Source organism: Mobula birostris, chromosome 3 (assembly GCF_030028105.1).
Source record: "Mobula birostris isolate sMobBir1 chromosome 3, sMobBir1.hap1, whole genome shotgun sequence".
Classification (NCBI taxonomy): Eukaryota; Metazoa; Chordata; class Chondrichthyes; order Myliobatiformes; family Myliobatidae; genus Mobula; species Mobula birostris.
In genome coordinates this window covers 95,072,639-95,093,013 of record NC_092372.1, presented here as the reverse complement: position 1 = coordinate 95,093,013, position 20,375 = coordinate 95,072,639, and the positions used below count along the sequence as shown (strand labels likewise).

General features: G+C 42.1%; 1 protein-coding gene across 5 annotated transcripts in view; it reads right to left on the bottom strand.

Annotated features, from left to right (window-relative positions):
• The window catches only part of LOC140195179 (coiled-coil domain-containing protein 158-like), a 162,171-nt gene extending 143,327 nt beyond the window's left edge, over window positions 1–18,844 (bottom strand). For all 5 annotated transcript variants that reach the window (XM_072253071.1, XM_072253073.1, XM_072253072.1 and 2 more), the window contains exon 1: window positions 18,296–18,844. In XM_072253071.1, coding sequence (XP_072109172.1) covers window positions 18,296–18,416 — 121 coding nt within the window. In that variant the 5' untranslated portion in view covers window positions 18,417–18,844. The remainder of the gene's footprint in view (window positions 1–18,295) is intronic.
• Window positions 18,845–20,375: the final 1,531 nt, after the last annotated feature.

The following is a 20,375-nucleotide window of genomic DNA, read 5'->3' as shown; positions in this document are numbered from 1 at the left end:
CTCAGCTGCAAATAAAAGGAGGGTAGGCTCAAAGAGAGTGGCCATTGTTGGAGTGTGCCAGTGATAGAGTGTGGAGGCTGCAACATGAGCAGGTGTGGGTATAATTAAGAAGAGGCAAGCCTTTTTCTGTTTTAGTATGGAGTCATCATGATGGAATGCTCCTCTGTCAGATGTGGGAATTCAGGATTCCTGACAGCTTCCCTGATGACTACATCTGTGGAGAGTGTACCCAACTTCAGTGCTTGACTACTCAGGTCAGGGAGTTGGAGCTAGAATTGGATGTACTCTGGACCATACGGGAAGCTGAAGATATTACAGATGAGACTTTTGAAGAGGTGGTCATACCTATATTACAGGCTTTGGACAGTAGATGGGTGACTACCAGGAGAGATAAGGGAATTGAGAAGTCAATGCAGGGTTTACCTGTGGCCATTACCCTCAGCAACAAGTATACTCCTTTGGATACTGCTGGTGGGGGGGGGGGGGGTGTGGAAATTACCCATCAGATCATGGCAACAGCAGCCAGCAGCTGCCAGGCTGGTGGTGCTCTGGCCAGCTCTGAGCTCAACAGGAAAGGCAGTGAGTTAGTTATAAGGGACACAATAGTTAGGGTGATAAGAAAGGAAATTCTGTGGCCGCAAAAAAGACACCAGGATGGTGTGTTGCCTCCCTGGTGCTGGGGTCCATGATGTATTGGAACAGTTGCAGGATATTCTCAAGGTGGATGGGCAACAGCCAAAGGTCATGATGTATATTACCACCAATGACTGGTAGAAAAAGGGAAGGGGTCCTACAGAGCTAGGAAAGAGGCTGAAAAAAAGGACCTTCAAGGTTATAATCTCTGGATTACTCCCTATGCCTCGGGTTTATACAGGTACGAATGGGGTAATAGCATGTATCAATGAGGGGCTGCAGAGGACAGGGTTTCAAGTTCATGGATCATTGGAACCTTCTCTGGGGAATGGATGACCTATACAAGAGGAATGTGTTGCACCTGAACTGGAGGTGAACTAATATCCTGGCTGCAAGGTTTGCTGAGGCTACTCAGGACAGTTTAAACCAGTTTTGCAGGGGGCTAGGAATCGGAGCCCCAGGTCAGTAAGGGAAGGATTGCATAAGAAGGTAGATGTCAGAGAAAGTATTAAAAGGCAAAATTAAAATAACAGGTATAATGGGTCAGATAGTTTGAAGTGTGTATATTTTAATGCTAGGGGTATTACAGGCAAGGGTGATGAACTTAGGGCATAGATCAGTACATGGAACTATGATGTTGTAGCCATTACTGAAACTTAGTTGAGAGCGGGACAGGAATGGGTGATTGATGTACCAGGTTTTCAAAATTTTAGAAAAGATAAAGGAGGAAGTAAAAGTGAGGGTGGAGTTGCACTACTAGAGAGGGACAATGTCAAAGCTGCACTCGAAGGGGACATAATGGGGGGGGGTCAGACACTGGGTCTATTTGAGTGAAACTCAGGAATAGGAAAGGTGTAATCACATTGATGGGATTGCACTACAGACCCCCTGAAAGCCACTAGTACATTGAGGAACAATTAAGTTTTCAGATTAAGGAAATGTGTAAAAATAATAGGGTTGTCACTGGGGGATTCCAACTTCCCTAATATAAACTGGGACCTTCTTAGTGTAAGGGGCTCGGATGGGGCAAAATTTGTTAAGTGTATCCAGGAAGGTTGCTTAAATCAATACGTGGACGGTCCAATGAGAGGAGGGACAGTACTGGACCATGTGTAGGGTAACGAGCCTGGCCAGGTGACTGACCTTCCAGAGGATGCAAAGTTAGGGAACAGTGACCACAACTCCTTCACTTTCAGGATAGCTATCAATAAGGATAGGCATGGTCCTTGTGGAAGAGCTTTAAATTGGAGTCGAACAAATTACAAGGGCATTAGGCAAGAACTAAGAAGCGTTAATTAGGAACACCTTTTCTCTGGCAAGTCAACATCAGACATCTAGAGGGTGCTTAAGGATAAATTGCACAGAGTGCAGGAAAGGTTAGAAGGAAGGACAGGGATGGAAAGATAAGAGAGCCTTGGATGTCCAGAAAGGTGATGAATTTAGCCAAGAAGAAAAAGGAAAAGTATGTAAAGCTTTGGAAGTTAGGATCAAATGAAGCACATGAGTATAAACAAGCCAGACAAGAACTAAAGCAGGTAATTAGGAAAGCTTGGAGGGTCAAGAAATGTCCTTGGCAAGTCAGATTAAGGTGAATCCCAGAGGCATCCTAAACATTGATCAAGAGTAAAAGGTTAACTAAGGAGAGGGTGGGACTACTCCAGGATAAAAGGGCGAACATTTGCTTGGATACAGAGAATGAGAGTGAGGGACTTAATGAGTACTTTTCTTCAGTATTTACCAGGGAAAAGGATAGGGAGGACCAGGAGATCAGTGCTGAGTGTGTAAATATGTTATGGCATTTAGAGGTCAAGGAGGAGGAGGTGATGGGCCTCCTAAGGAGTATTAAGGTGGGTAAGTCCCCAGGACCTAGTGGGATTTACCTCAGGTTATTAAAGGACACACGAGTCAAGACTGCTGGGCGCTTGACCTCTCTAACCACAGGCAAGGTCTCCAAAGACTGGCGAGTGGCTAATGCTGTACGTCCACTTAAGAAGAGAAAATCCTGGGAACTATAGACTAGTGAGTCTTACTTCAGTTGTTGGGAAATTCCTGGAGAAAATTCTTACGGTGTGTGTGTGTGTGTATATAAGCATTTGGATACCCATGGTCTAATTAGGGAGAGCCAGCATGGCTTTGTGTGGGGCAGGTCGTGCCTTACCAACTTGATTGAGTTTTTTGACAAGGTGATGAGAGAGATTGGTGAGGGCAGGGCAGTGGATGTCGCCTACATGGATTTTTGTAAGGAGTTTGACAGAGTCCCTCATGGGAGGCTAATCCAGAAAATTAAGATGCATGGGATTTGCAGCTGTTTGGATTCAAAAGTGGCTTGCACATAGAAAACAGAGGGTAGTGCTTGAAGGGACTTATTTGAGCTGGGGGTCTGTAATTAGAGGAGTTCCGTAGAGATCTGTGTTGGGACCTCTGCTGTTTGCGATGGATATAGATGACCTGGATGAAATGTGGATGGGTGGGTTAGTAAGTTTTCAGATGATACCAAGATTAATGGAGTTGTGGATAGTGCAGAAGACTGGCAAAGAATACAGCACAATATAGATCAGTTGCAGATATGGGCAGAGAAATGGCGGATGGAGTTCAACCAAGATAATTGTGAGAAGGTGCACCTCAATAGGGCAAATCAAGGAGACAGTACACTGTTAAGGACACGGTCATTAACAGTGTTGCTGAGCAGAGAGATCTTGGGTTCCAAGTTCATAGCTCCTTGAAAGTGGCTACACAGGTCGATAAGGTGGTTAAGAAGGCTTATGGAATGCTTGCTTTCATTAGTTGAGACACTGAGTTCAGAAGTCAGCATGTTAAGTTGCAACTTTATAAAACTTAGGTAAGGCCACATCTGGAGAATTACATACAGTTCTAGTTGCCCCACTTATAGGAAGAATGCTGAGGCTTTGGAGAGGTTCAACAGGCTGCTACCTGGTTTAGAGGGCATGTACTATCATGTGAGGTTAGATGAACTTGGATGGCTTTCTCTGGAGCGGCAGAGGCTGAAGGGAGGTCTGATAGAGATTTATACGATTATGAGAGGCATAAAGTGGAAAGAGAGTATATGTTTCCCAGGGTTGAAATGTCTAATACCAGAGGGCATGCATTGCAGATCAGAGGGGGTAGATTCAAGGGAGATGTGAAGGGTAAGCTTTTTACTCAGAGTGCTATGAATGCCTGGAATGTGTTGCCTGGTATGGTGATAGAGAAATACATTAGAAGCTTTTAAGAGACATTTGGATAGGCACATATAGATAAGGAGGGTGGAGAGACGTGGACATGGTGTAGATAAGAGGGATTAGTGTTTGGGTGTTTTTGATTTGCTTTTTATCTGGTTTGACACAACATTGTGGGCTGAATGGCTTGCTCCTGTGCTGTACTCTACTACATTCTGACACAAGTGTGACGTGCCATGATTCTCTCGACCCACAACTGTTCCGGAATTTATGAACTTAGTACAATCATGTCTGTATCAGAAATGCATCCTCACCAGCAAACAGTAATATTACAAAACAAAAACAAATTTTTCTGGTCTGAACCTTCAGATTGTGAGAAAAATCTGCAATTATTAAAAAGCTTTAAAACAATATGCTGGTATTTTGCTAATAGACTTTTGAGTGATTCCATCACGTATCAAAGAGTGCATTATCAATAAACTCAGCAAGTTTGGTAAACTTTAATACGCAAGTCAACAAGACAACTGAATTTAAAATTTAAGTGAGGAACACTTCAGTTGCAAAACAAATACATCACTGCAGTGAACAAAGAATAGAAAAGGTTTAATTTTAAAATCAATAACTTCAAATAACATTAATTAACAATTAGTAATTTTACTTCTTTGTGTAGATGTTGATGCAAACAAGCTTAAAAGGTGAGAAGAGATTCTTACCGTCACTGCTGGATGAATGTGGCAAAAGCCTACAAAAATGGTGCAGTGACTATGATGTAATGGGGTATTATGACATACAGTTGAAGTCAGAAGTTTACATACACTTTAGCCAAATACATTTAAACTCAGTTTTTCACAATTCCTGACATTTAATCCTAGAAAATATTCCCTGTCTGAGGTCAGTTAGGATCACTACTTTACTTTAAGAATGTGAAATGTCAGAATAATAGTACAGAATGGTTTATTTCAGCTTCTGTTTCTTTCATCACTTTCCCAGTGGGTCAGAAGTTCACATACACTTTGTTAGTATTTGGTAGCATGGCCTTTAAGTTGTTTAACTTGGATCAAACATTTTGGGTGGCCTTCCACAAACTTCTCACACTAAGTTGCTGGAATTTTGTTCCATTTCTCCAGATAGAACTGGTGTAACTGAGTCAGGTTTGTAGGCCTCCTTGCTCGCACACGCTTTTTCAGTTCTGCCCACAAATTTTCTATCAGATTGAGGTCAGGGCTTTGTGATGATCACTCCAATACCTTGACTTTGTTGTCCTTAAGCAACTTTGCCACAACTTTGGAGGTATGCTTGGGGTCATTGTCCATTTGGAAGACTCATTTGCGACCAAGCTTTAACTTCCTGGCTGATGTCTTGAGATGTTGCTTCAATATATCCACATGATGCCATCTATTTTGTGAAGTGCACCAGTCCCACCTGCAGCAAAGCACCCCCACAACAGGATGCTGCCACCCCCATGGTTCACGGTTGGGATGGTGTCCTTTGGCTTGCAAGCCTCACCCTTTTTCCTCCAAACATAACGATGGTCATTATAGCAAAACAGTTCAACTTTTGTTTCATCAGACCAGAGGACATTTTTCCAAAAAGTAAGATCTTTGTCCTCGTGCACCTGCCAACTGTAGTCTGGCTTTTTTATGGTGGTTTTGGAGCAGTGGCTTCTTCCTTGCTGAGCAGCCTTTCAGGTTATGTTGATATAGGACTCGTTTTACTGTGGATATAGATACTTGTCTACCTGTTTCCTCCAGCATCTTCACAAGGTCCTTTGCTGTTGTTCTGGGATTGATTTGCACTTTTCACGCCAAAGTACGTTCATCTCTAGGAGACAGAATGCATCTTCCTGAGCGGTATGACGGCTGTGTGGCCCCATGGTGTTTATACTTGCGTACTATTGTTTGTACAGATGAACGTGGCACCTTCAGGCGTTTGGAAATTGCTCCCAAGGATGAACCAGACTTGACATCATTTTCTGACCTCAGTCTGATAGAAGATTTGTGAGCAGAACTGAAAAAGCATGTGCGAGCAAGGAGGCCTACAAACCTGACTCAGTTACACCAGTTGTCTGGAGAAATGGAACAAAATTCCAGCAACTTACTGTGGGAAGCTTGTGGAAGGCTACCCAAAATGTTTGACCCAAGTTAGACAATTTAAAGCAATACTACCAAATACTAACAAAGTGTGTGTAAACTTCTGACCCACTGGGAAAGTGATGAAAGAAATAAAAGCTGAAATAAGTCATTCTCTCTACTATTATTCTGACATTTCACATTCTTAAAATCCTAACTGACCTATGGCAGGGAATGTTTTCTAGGATTAAATGTCAGGAATTGTGGAAAACTGAGTTTAAATGTATTTGGCTAAGGTGTGTGTAAACTTCTGACTTCAACTGTTGGTAACAAAGAATAATCAGCTTGTGATTCATAGCAACGTATGACCATAAAATTATTTTGAACCTGGGAATTGATGAATTAGTACAGAATTAAGGACACTTTTAACTGGACACCCCCAAAGTAATATTGCTATATCCCCAATGTAACATCAATTTTCTACCTTAATCTCTACTCAAATTCTCTAACTATCACTTGTTGTGTCTCCAGACAGCAGTGGCAGGGGAAGAATCCTTGTTTTTCTTTGGCTTTTTGTTTTCCCAATTCTCTAAATAAAGATCTCAGCCACAGCACAAGGCCCCTGAATTCCAAATTTCCTACCCAGCAACCCACCACTGTTGTAACCATGCTCAGAGGAAGAGGAATGCAGAATGCTGAAATAAATCAGTGAGCCATCCCATCACCCCACAAATACTCCTGCACATCCCATGGGAAAAAACAAAACCCTCACAATTACATGTAGCCATAGTCATACTTCATGGATCCCGGGGGAAATTGGTTTTCGTTACAGTTGGACCATAAATAATAAATAGTAATAAAACCATAAATAGTTAAATAGTAATATGTAAATTATTTATGCAGGAAATAAGTCCAGGACCAGCCTATTGGCTCAGAGTGTCTGACCTCCCAAGGGAGGAGTTGTAAAGTTTGATGGCCACAGGCAGGAATGACTTCCTATGACGCTCTGTGTTGCATCTCAGTGGAATGAGTCTCTGGCTGAATGTACTCCTGTGCCCAACGAGTACATTATGTAGTGGATGGGAGACATTGTCCATGATGGCATTCAACTTGGACAGCATCCTCTTTTCAGACACCACCATCAGAGAGTCCAGTTCCATCCCCGCAACATCACTGGCCTTACAAATGAGTTTGTTGATTCTGTTGGTGTCTGCTACCCTCAGCCTGTGCCCCAGCACACAACAGCAAACATGATCGCACTGCCCACCACAGACTCGTAGAACATCCTCAGCATCGTCCGGCAGATGTTAAAGGACCTCAGTCTCCTCAGGAATTAGAGACAGCTCTGACCCTTCTTGTAGACAGCCTCAGTGTTCTTTGACCAATCCAGTTTATTGTCAATTCGTATCCCCAGGTATTTGTAATCCTCCACCATGTCCACACTGACCCCCTGGATGGAAACAGGGGTCACCGGTACCTTAGCTCCCTTCAGGTCTACCACCAGCTCCTTAGTCTTTTTTACATTAAGCTGCAAATAATTCGGCTCACACCATGTGACAAAGTTTCCTACTGTAGCCCTGTACTCAGCCTCATCTCCCTTGCCGATGCATCCAACTATGGCAGAGTCATCAGAAAACTTCTGAAGATGACAAGACTCTGTGCAATAGTTGAAGAGAAAGGGAGACAAGACAGTCCCCTGTGGAGCCCCTAGGAAATGGGCTATGGAACATAAACCTCAACTTACAGGTATATTCTGTCTGGGTAGACTCCAGTTCCCTACTTTGACCTTTCACCTCTCCTCACCTGCCTATTACTTCCCCTTTCTCCTATGATCCACACTCCTCTCCAATCAGATTCCTTCATCTCCAACCCTTGACCTTTCCCACCTACCTGGCTTCACCTATCACCTTCCAACGAGCCTCCTTCCCCTCCCCCCACCCACCTTTGTATTCTGGCATCTTCCCCCTTTCTTCTCAGTCCTGAAAAAGGGTCTTGGCCCAAAACGTTGATTATCTATTCATTTCCATAGTGCTGCCTAACCTGCTGAGTTCCTCCAGCATTTTGTGTGTGTTGCTTTGGATTTGCAATATCTGCAGAGCTTCTCGTGTTTACAAGAATGGAAATAGGGAAGAAATATTCAGAACGTTTAGTCTCTACATTGCTTTCAGGCAGTAGATTATTTTCTTTTTTTACTTGTTTTCCCAAATATACCATATAACAACTATGACAGCATTCATGTGTAGTCTCAAGTCATAGATTCATGTCGTGCCAAAATAGGTCTTACAGCACACCCTATCAATCTTGACCATCAGGTAGCAATCTATACTAATTTCATTTACCAGCACTTCATCTATAGCCTCCTATGCATGAGCAATTCAAGTTTTTGTTCAGATGCGTCTTAAATGTTCTGGTATCTGCCTCCGCCCCTTTTTGTAGGCAGTGAACTCCAGACTGCAACCACACTCTGGATGGGAAAAAAGTCTTCCTCAGATTTCTTCCAAATCTCAAGTCTCCAATCTTATGTATATGCTTTCTGGTAGTTGACATCTCTGCGATCAGGAAGAGTTTCTTATTATCTATACTATTCATCTCTAACTTAGATAGGTGCCCTTCAGCCTCCTTTGCTCCAAAGCCAACAGACTCAGCTTATCCAACTGGTCCTCGTAACTGAGACATTCCAACCCGGGAAATATCCTGATAATATCCTCAGCACACTTTCCAGTACAATTTTAGAATCAGGTTTGATATTACTGACCTATGTCATGGAAAGTGCCATTTTGCAGCAGCAGTACATAAAAATACTATAAATGACAATAGGGTATATATGTGTGTGTGTGTGTATGTATATTAAATAAGTAGTAAGTAGTACAAAACAGTGCAAAAATAGTGAGGTGTGAGGTTGTATTCATGGGCTGGTTCATTGTCCGTTCAGAAATCTGACAGCAGAGGGTAAGAAACTGTTCCTAAAATGGTCAACGTGTGTCTTCAGGCTCCTGTACTCTCCTCTCTGATGGTAGTAAGAAGAGAGCATGTCCTGGGTAATGGCAGTCATTAACGATGGATGTTGCCTTTCTGATGCTTGGGAGGCCGGTGCCCATGATGGAGTTTACAACCTGCTGCAGCTTTCTTCAATCCAATGCAGTGGCCCCTCCATACCAGACAGTGATGTAACCAGTTAGAATGCTCTCCACATTACATCTAGTTGAAATTTGTAGGAGTCTTTAGTGACATATCAAACTTCCTCAAACTCTTAATGAAATATATCTGATGTGCCTTGTCCATAATTGCATCAATATGTTGGACCCAAGATAGATCTTCAAAGGTGTTGACATCCAAGAATTTTAACCTGCTCACCCTTTCCATTGCTGACCTTTTGATGGGGACTGGTGGTATGTTCCTTCGACTTCCTCTTCCACAATCAATTACTTCGCCTTACTGACATTGAGTGCAAGGCTGCAACACCACTCAACTCAGCTGATCAATGTCACTCCTGTATGCCTCCTCGTCACCACCATCTGAGATTCTGCCAACAACAGTTGTATCATTGGCAAATTTATCAATGGCATTTGAGGTGCCTGTCCACACAATTTCATAATTCTTACGGGGTAATAACCAGAACTGTGCATGGCATTCCAGACGTGGCCAAATCAATGTTTTATAAAAATGGTACCAAGACCTCCCTGCACTTATATTCTGCACCTCAGCTAATCAATACCAGCATTGTTTATGCCTTCTTTATCATCCTGTCTTCCTCTGCTGCCACCTTCAGGATGTTTGCACCTGTGCACCAAAGACCCTTGCTCACTATCCCTAGGCCACAGCCATTCATGATGTATGTCACCCACATCACCTCGTATTAAGTTCCATTTGCCATTGCCTTGTACAACCTACATGCTGGTCAGTATCATTTAAGCCTACCCTCTTTAGTAGCAACACCACCGCTAATGTTTGTGCCAACTGCAAACATACTAATCATACCTCTCATACTCAAACTGAAGTCAACATATCTATCAAACAGCAAGAGTCCCAATACAAGACCCTTGTGATACAACACTGATCGTAGGCTTCTGAACACAAAGGCAACCCTCTCGGCATTATCTTCTGTCCCTTACTACCAAGCCAATTTTGGATCCAATTTGCCTCGGATGCATGAGCTCCAACCTTTTGGAGCAGCTTTCCTTGCAAGATTTTATCAGACTTTATTAAAGTCCATGTAAACCACATCACTTGCGCTGATGTCATCAAATGAGTTACCTCTTCAAAAAACTCAACTAATTTAGTCAGACAGTATCTCCCACCGACAAATAACTTAACATTGAGATTCACTTTATTTGTCACATGTACATCAAAACATCTTTTGACCAACATAGTCCGAGAATGCGCTGGGAACAGACTGCAAGTGTGCCATGATTCTAGTGCCAACATAGCATACCCACAACCTACTAAACCTAACCCATACTTATACCCATAAGAGGAATAGATAGAGTGGATAGCAAGCGCCTCTTCTCCAGGGCACCACTGCTCAATACAAGAGGATGTGGCTTTAAGGTAAGGGGTGGGAAGTTCAAGGGGGATATTAGAGGAAGGTTTTTCACTCAGAGAGTGGTTGGTGCGTGGAATGCACTGCCTGAGTCAGTGGTGGAGGCAGATACACTAGTGAAGTTTAAGAGACTACTAAACAAGTATATGGAGGAATTTAAGGTGCAGGGTTATATAGGAGGCAGGGTTTGAGGGTCGGCACAACATTGTGGGCTGAAGGGCCTGTAATGTGCTGTACTGTTCTATGTTCTATGTGCAATGTCTCTGGAATGTGGGTGGAAACTGGAGCACCTAGAGGAAAACCAAGAGGTCACAGGAAGAACATATAAACTGCTTTTGGACAGCAGTAGGAACGGAACAATAATTGATGGTAGCTAGCACTGCAATGCACTGAGCTAGCCGCTAAACTACCATGCCACCCAAATCCTTGTTGACTACACTGAACTAATTGCTACTTTTCCAAGTGCAGTGAAAAACCAGTCTGCCCCCTAGCAATGATATTAGACTACCTGTAATTAACTGGGTTTTCCCTGCCATTCTTTTACAATAAGTTATCATATTTGCTATCTTCCAGTCACTTGGTAATCTCATCTTGACCAACAAAGTCTTAAATAGTCATAGTCATACTTTATTGATCCCGAGGGAAATTGGTTTTCGTTACAGTTGCACCATAAGTAATTAAGTAGTAATTAAGGTGATGAGAGAGATTGGTGAGGGTAGGGCAGTGGATGTCGCCTACATGGATTTTTGTAAGGAGTTTGACAGAGTCCCTCATGGGAGGCTAATCCAGAAAATTAAGATGCAAGATTTGTAGCATACCATATAGAGAAAAAAATTACTTTTATTTTAAATTGTGTTTGCTCAGTATTTTTGCACTTTGAAAGTGAAAAAACAATAAAAAGACCTGGGAAGGGATTCTATACTAGAATCCAAAATTCAAAGGACAAAGGGAAAGTAATCTAGTTACAAGCATAAAAACATACTTCTAAAACTTTTAGAAATATATAATTTTATTGATAACTTCTATCCAAAAGTTTTGAAATAAGTTGATAGTGATATGCTAGTTGTCTTCTGCCAAAACTTCATAGTTTGTAGACTATCACCTCCTCCCTCAGGGCCCCAAACAGTCCTTCCAGATGAGGCAACACTTCACCTATGAGTCTGTTGAAGTCATCTATTGCATCCAGTGCTCCCAGTGTGGCCTCCTGTATATTGGTGAGACCTGACATAGATTGGGAGACTGCTTCGCCTAGCACCTATGCTCCATCTGCCAGAAAAAGCGGGATCTCCCAATGGCCACCCATTTTAACTCCACCTCCCATTCTGATATGTTAGTCCATGGCCTCCTCTACTACCATGATAAGGACACAGTCAGGTTGGAGGAGCTACACCTTATATTCCATCTGTGTAGCCTCCAACCTGATGGCATGAACATCAACTTCTTGAACATCTGATAATGGACCGCCTCTCCTTCCCCATTCCCATTTCCCATCCCCCCTCTCTCCTTATCTCCTTACATTTGGTTCTTCTCCCCTTCTCTTTCTTCCATGGCCTTCTGTCTTCTCCTATTAAATTCCCCCTTCTCCGCCCGATATCTTTTTCACCAATCAACTTCGCAGCTCTTTACTTCACCCCTCCCCCTTTCCTGGTTTCACCTATCACCTACCACCTTGTATTTCTTCCCTTCCTACCACCAGCTTCTTACTCTGACTTCTCATCTTTTTTTCTCCAGTCCTGATGAATGGTCTCAGTCCAAAACATCAGCTGTACTCTTTTCCATAAGTACAGCCTGGCCTGCTGAGTTCCTCTAGCATTTTGTGTGTGTTGCTTGGATTTCCAGCATCGGCAGATTTTCTCGTTTGTTTTAGATTGTAGACTGGAAGGTAGTGACAGCATTACTAATAGGGAAAACAATCTACTGTATTATAATACAAATATTAACAGTACATTTAGAAAATGACAGTCAACATGGATTTATAGAAAGGAAATCATGTCTGATAAATATATTAAGAATTATTGAGGTTGTAACTTGCTGTGTAAATAAAAGGATCAGTGAATATGGTACATTTGGATTTTCCAAAGGCTTGATTAACAAACCAGACTAGGGATTATTCAACAAAATGGAATTGGTAGTAACATACTAACACAGATTGAAGGCTGGTTAATGACAGAAATCAGAGTTGAAGTAAACAGATCATTTTCAGGGAGGCCATGTCATATAAATTGGTACTGGGATCCCAGTTCTCACAATCTATATCAATAACTTAGATGATTAGCACAATACATTTAAGTTTGATGATACAAAACTGTGCAGTAGTGTAACATGAGGAAGATATCGAGAGGCGTCGGGAGATACTGAGGGGGTGTAATGGAACATCATGTGGAAAAATGTGAGGTCATCCTTTTTAGTGGAAAACAATAGAATGGTGGATAGTCCTGCTGATAGATCTCGGCCCGAAACATCGACTGTACTTCTTTTTCCCCATAGATACCACCTGGCCTGCTGAATTCCTCCAGCATTTTATGTATTGAATGGTGGATTATTGTTTTATACGTGGTGACTACAATGAAGGGGTTAGTGTTAAGGGAGACCTGTATGTACATTAATCATGAGTATTTGGTACAGTACACAGTCAAAAACATTAACTGATTGTTGGCCTTCACTGCAGAAAGATTGGAGTGTATGACCAAAGAAGTCATAGTGTACGGGGCCACAGTGAGGCTACATCTGAAATTGTGTCTACAAGTTTGGTCTCTTAAGGGAAGACTATGCTTATGACAGACGGACTGCAAAGGGTGATGAAATCCTGGGGATGGTGGGAGCTTCTAAGGGGGGGGGGAATGATAAAGAGGGCAATGGGAACCACTCAATAGTAAGGGAGTCAGCTGAGGGATTACAGACTTAATGTAAGAAATGAAGATTGGGCTAAATCGAGCCACGGCAACAATGTGATGATGTAAGCAGTGTCATGTAGTGAACGATGACTATGTTGGCCAAAGTTGTCCCAACTACAGAAGCAGGATTAGTTGGTGTTACCATAACCAGGGAAGTTGGTGAGGGTGGACCGGTGTGAGGACAGGAGAGAGACAGAGAGACACACACACACACACACACACACACACACACAGTAAGAGAGTGAACATAGGGAAGGGCAATAGTCACATACTGAAGGTTTTGTTTTGGTCATTAAATGACTCATCAGAGAGGAAAAGGGGATTGCAGAAAAGACTAAATAGTTATGGGCCCTGGAGCAAAGGACTGGGATGGTTTGTGTGCTTCATTCAACATGTCAATGTTCATTGCTAAATCCAGAAACCCCATACAATTGAAGTAACTGATTCTGCCAGCAGTAAGGGAGGTTCTAAGTACAGTTTTGCATAAGTCATCAAACCAAATAATTAAAACAATTCCACTCAACAACAACGCTGTTCAAAGACAAATAAATGAAAAGTCTGAGAACATGGTAGACAGACTGTGCAATATACCTATGACAACAGGATTTGCTCTGCAGTTAAATGAGTCAACTTTGCCAAACAATGAATCTTTGCTTCTTGGTTATGTTCGATTCATAAAGGATGAAAGCAATGTTCAAGAGTTGTTATTTGCAAGGAGACAAGAAACAGATAGAAAAGGGGTGTCAACATTTAAGGTTGCTGATCAATTTTTGAAAGAGGACATTCCACTTGCCAACATTCTTACTTATGCAATAGATGGGGCACCATCAATAACAGAACACAACAGTGGGGTTGTTTCTTTCTTGAAAAAGGCTGTACAAATTTATCATTCACTGTGTAATTCACAGACAACTTCTTGTCGCAAAAACTCTAAGCGATTGGCTGCACAAATCATTTAATAATTTTATTTACTGCTGTAATAACAGTAAGTCTCAGGTTCTCAATATTTCAAGAGCTTTGTACTGCGAATCATGAGCAGCTTGAACATTTGTTGTTGCACACAAGTCAGATGGCTCTCAATAGGAAACTGCTTGAGGGGTTTATACGCGCTTTTTGAAACTGATAAAATTTTGAAAATTCAAATGCTTCATTAATTAATCAACTCAAAAATCTTAAGCATTGCATCGCTTATTTGCCAGAATTATTCGCAAAGTTTAATGGAATCAGTCCTCAATTGCAAGGAAATGATGTGAATCTATCAAACTTAAATCAGTCGTCTCCACATTTCTGTCCAAATTAACCTCCTTTAAGTGCAACACTGGCCATCATGACTTTGTCCAATTTCTGACCCTCTCTGCAGTGGAAGAGAAGGAAAGAATACCAGATGATGATCTTCAACAATACCGTGCCCAGTTGGGTGAGCTGCATAAAAACACATGAGAGATTTCAGGATCTTCTTTTGATCCAAATTTCAGATCGGGTAATAAATTCATTCCTGAACCCTTGCAAGGAGAAATTAACAGGAAGGATGGTGCAAGAACTGATCTTGCTACAAAATAACTTTGAAATAAAGCTGAAGTTCAAAAAATCATATTAAGACTTTTGGTTGTGGAAAGAACTCTTTGTGAATGCTGTCCTGCGCAGTGGAATAAGATCAAGATGTTCTTTATTGCCTTTCTAACCTCATACTTAGTGAAGCCCAGCTTCCGTGCAGTTGTCCAACTTCTTTCAAAGCAACAAAACAGACTGCAAGTTACTGAACGTGGGGATCTGAGACTCCTTCTGAGTGACATTCACCCTGATGTTGAGAAGCTGATATCACTGCACGAAGCATCACTGAAAGGTGGAAAAACAACGAAGAAGTGAATAATTGAACTACTAATTTATGCTCTAAAACTGTTTTTATAAAGAAATAATGGTATTTGCAGCTTTAAATAGATTTGAATATTTTTTTGCAATAAATTGTCACTGTTTTGAATTTGCAGAACCTATTTTGGCCCAGTACATCACGGATAATGCCCTCCCAATCAATGATCTCACTTTAAGGACTCTTCATTTAATTATCTCATGTTCTTGTTATTTATTGCTACTTATTTATATTTGTATTTGCACAGTTTGTTGCATTCTGCACTCTGGTTGATCCGTCATTAATCCTATTACAGGTACAGTTATAGACTTGCTGAGTATGCCCACAGGAAAATGAATCTCAGGGTTGTATATGGTGACATACATGTACTTTGATAATAAAATTTACTTTGAACTTTCTTTCACTGTGCATTGCAAATCAAAATTCTTTATAGTTTTTATGTGATGGCCAGAAAGGGAGAGAAGGACGCTGAGGATTTGGTCTCGGAGCCAAGAGGGCAATAACCCAAAAAAGTTTGGGAATCACTGGATCAAAGGTTTAGTCCAGTCTACTTAATGTTTAGAAGTGAGGATTTCATTGAAACATACAATTCTCACAGAGATTCAGGGATGATGCTTCCTCCTAGCTGGGATATCTGAAACCTGGGGTCACTCAATCAAGACTGAGACAGAGAGGAAAGTTCTTCAACCATAGTACAGGTTGCCCCCAAGTAATGAATGACTCTCAAATTCAGCTTCCTATTCTCAACACCATTCCAAGTTGCCAGTCTCTACCACAGACTTCTCATGGATTAATTCTCCATGCTGCATAAGGGAGGTCATGTAAACTCCATACCCAAGAAGAGACTTCATCTACTCTACCTTCAGTCCACAAGAGTAGGCAGAGCAAGCTTTGTTACAATGAAGCTCAATGCAAGCTTCCCCAAAGCCCAGGTGTTCATGCATGGCACTTGTGTCATGGAATACCTAGATGGAGCATCCTGCCGTTAATATTTAGTTGTAGTCCCAGAAAATCTCCAAAGCCGTCTTGGATAAAGTACTACCTCTTGCAAACAACGTTCTTCATCAGGTCCAGGTGCCTCAGATCACCTCACAGCACTCTCCCACACCCCTTTATCACGCTTCTATTCATTTTGTAGTAACACTTTCCAGTATCTAGAAGTGTACTGCAATATGGTACAGCCGTTTAAAAGATGACTTCAGATACTGCTAACAGCAGAAAGAATTTGCAGCATATTAATAGGGAATGCAGTCCTGATGCACAGGGACATCAATAAAGTTCTCTGAGAATGATACAATTGAGGGTCCCGATCTTTAAGTGACTTTCAAGAATTAGAAAGACCCATAACACTGCCTTAAAGTCAGTAAACAAGCAAAGCAATTTCTATTCCACGTTTTTTTCCAAACTCGGTTGTGGCTGAATCGGAGGGGAAATTAGGAATATTCAAGCTAATAATTAAAATGATCTCCCCAGCCTACAAATGTGAACAGGTCATTGGTCAAATTACTTAACGCTGTGTCAATAAAAACACTGGAAAACGTTGATAATTACCATCATTTAGAGAGAACTGAAATCAAAGCTCAGCAGAGAATATTCATTCTTAAACTGCTGGGATTCTGGAAATGTCATACCACAGTGACATTTGATCAGAGATGGTAAACCCACAGGGTCAGATAGATATTCTGCTGTTCTGAATGTACACTTAGGAGATGGAGAAACCCTGCACAGCCATTCATCCAAACATCCGGACCCCAGTTTTACTGTGTTTAAATTGGCAAATGTTTATTACTGTCACACATACCAAGGTACAGTGAAAACCAAGTTTTCCATACTGTTCACACAGATCAATTCATTACCACAGCGCATTGAGATAGTACAAGGTAAAACAAAAACAGACTGCAGAATAAAGTGTTACAGTTACAGGGAGACAATAAGGTGCAAGGTCTTGTTATAAGACAGCACTAAGCTGCAGTCTCCATCGAGATTGGCTCAGATTCAAATGTTTTTTAGATTCATTGGAATGGTTTTGGGGACAGAGAGTGGAATTAGGGGTCAGATTAGGATCGGGAACAGGGGAATTAGAGGCCAGGCCAGGGACTAATCCTCAGCTCCACGTTTGAAGGCCAGCAACATGTATGTGGGACACCATGGTCGGATGTTTAACCGGAAGGCCAGATGGATGAGGACTGGTGCCCTCCACCAGGGTCAGAGTTGCTGGCAGTTCCGGAGTTACAGCTTTGCGTGGGCAGGAGGAACAAGATCCGATGACCCTCTGAGTATGCGAATTGGTGAGACTGGAGTTTGAAGACCTGTCATCATCAAATTTGGATTTCAAAGCCTGGTGTTTGGTGATTGGCAGGTGCTGGGGTTGATGCCAAGTACAGAAGTCGAGGCCAGATGGCCAGAGCCTGAGTCTGCAAATCTCTGCAAGTCCGCTGGGAGAAGCCAAATTCCTTTACCTCCTGAGGTGGTAAGGTGCTGGTGAGCTTTTGCGACCATGGTGTCAAAATGTTTAAACCAGGTAGGTTACTGGTGATGTTTGATCCTAGGAACTTGAGGCTGTCAACCACCTCCATCGCAGTACTAACTAGACAGCTGATATTGTTAAAACTTGTTTGCTGATTTTAAATGATTGTCAGACACATTTAAATTCATTTACAGAATTAAAAAGATTTAACTATGTAAATCAATTTCAATGTCTCTGCCCGTTAAATTGATTTAGACTTAAAAAAATAAAGCAACAGAAAATAAGTTTATCTTATATAAACTACTTAAAATATACAACACAATAAAAACTGAAGTTAGCTTTTATTGAGTCAACAACCTCAGTCAAATAAATGCATTCGCCCTATTCTCCAGCAGTGTATTCGTCCCCATCTCCCACCCAGAATACGCTAACTACACCGATATCTGATTTCCAGCGCCTGTTCTAACTTGTGAGAAGTTATCAGCCTTTTCTCCCCCCCACCACCACAAACCCGCTGAGCTCAGCTTTAATCCGACAATCATTCATATCAGCATATCCGTCCATCGCTCACTTTTGCCTGCTTTACACCGCATAAACTCCAACAAGTGCCGGAATTAAAGTTTGCCTAGCGGTTCACCGAGAAACTCACCCTCTGGAGATAGGATATCCGATACATTGAAGACCGATGTTCCAGTTAGCGGTTCACCTTTCACGCGGCTGCAACTTGCCGCCGCCTGTCTTTTGGCTTTAGTTTCCAAAACGGTGTTCATTCTAAAGGCATTAAAACTCGATCGACGTTATTTTTTTTTAAAAAAGGCTTCGTACATCAACGGTGTGTTTACTTAAAAAACATATCTACAAAAATAAACACTGAATATTTTAAGTTACTATTTTAAAAATCCCAAATCTTAAACAAAAATATGTATTCATTGATTCAGTTGGAGATCGCGGAGCAGTTGGTTTTCAACACCTGTCGCCTTGGTTACTGTCCAAGGCTTTCTTCAGCGGGCACGGCCGCCATGCATTGCCCAGGGGCGGCGTGGGAGCAGCGCCTTGGAACGCTCGCCGGCTGCTCCGCGTCCGGCCGCCGCCGCTGCTGTTCAGGCCAGCTTTCTGAGCTCACAGTCCACTGCCACCGTGACCGGACCGAGCTGGGCTGTTCGCCGCCGGCTCGTTCAAACCAGGGCTCCGGTCTGTCGTTCCCATGGAGCCTGCTTGCCGCAAGCGGTGCTGGGGGTTGTAGTTCGTGCAATCCGACACGCCCCTTATTTACCACACGGCACCATGAAGCACGGAAACACGAGGAATTCTGCAGATGCTGATAATTCAAACAACACACATCAAAGTTGCTGGTGAACGCAGTAGGCCAAGCAGCATCTCTAGGAAGAGGTACCATCGACGTTTCGGGCCGAGACCCTTCGTCAGGACTTAGCCTGAAACGTCGACTGTACCTCTTCCTAGAGATGCTGCCTGGCCTGCTGCGTTCACCAGCAACTTTGATGTGTGTTACCATGAAGCACGGTAATGTTTTGGCTCAGGGATGATTTGAGGAGATATTTGGAATCATCCGCAGCATGTTTTTAATAACTGTGGTAACATCTTAGTTATTGTTCAAGAAGTTAAATGTTTGGGAGAAGGAATAGTAAGAAAAAGCGAAACCCAATAGCATAAATGGTGGCGATGCTTCACTACCAGATGAACCCAAAGCCTCCTTGAAAGGGAGAACACAACTACAGCTGTGAAGATCTCTGCTGCAGCTGATGACCCTCTGATATCTGTCAGAGAGGCCGATGTTAGACTGGCTTTAAAGAGAGTGAAGGTGGTAGGTCCCGATGGAGTACCTGGTAAGGCTCTGAAAGCCTGTGCCAACTAACTGGTGGGAGTATTCAAGGACATTTTCAACCTCTCACTGCTATTTGTGGAAGTTCCTACTTGCTTCAAAAAGGTAACAATTATACCAACGCCCAAGAAGAATAATGTGGGCTGCCTTAATGACTATCACCCAGTAGCACTCACATCGACAGTGATGAAATGCTTTGAGAGGTTGGTGTTACGTAATCGGCAATGAATATTAATCGAGACAGTTTTATGAAAACCAAACATTTATTAAACACATATAAGCGATAAGGGAAAAAAAAAGGAAAACTTTAACCGGAGGTTAAACAGGTATGCAACCGTTCCTCAACTCCACTCGGCTCTGGTTCTTAAAGCGTTAAATGCGGAAAGTTCTTAAAGCGATTCAGTTAGATATAGTTCTTAAAGCGATAACTTCGAAAGTCCAACAGTCTTATGCATTCAATTGGGAGAGACTTCTCTGGAGAACGATTTCTTCACCGACGCACCTTTACTGCTGGTTCTGTCCACAGGATTCCCGATGTCGAAAATAAACAGTTTAAATCGACTGACCTTAAATTCCTTTTAGAGAGAGAGCCTTTTTTCATGAACTCATTGCGCTATTGCAAGAGTTATCTCAATATAGGTTCTCTTCAATGAAGACTCAATAAGGTCGATCCTTTATTAAACTACCAAACAATGCCGACTTCTCCCGATCCTTCACTTCGATGAATTCTTCACTCTCCCTTCAAAACTGTCGGAATTGAGTAAATTGGCACTTTCAGCCACAAATTTCCAGTTCAAATACTATATCTTCTAAGAGAACGCACCTTCCATTTTAAAAATGAAACTGCGTCACAAAAACAAACGCAACAGAAACGGAGGCACAACACGTT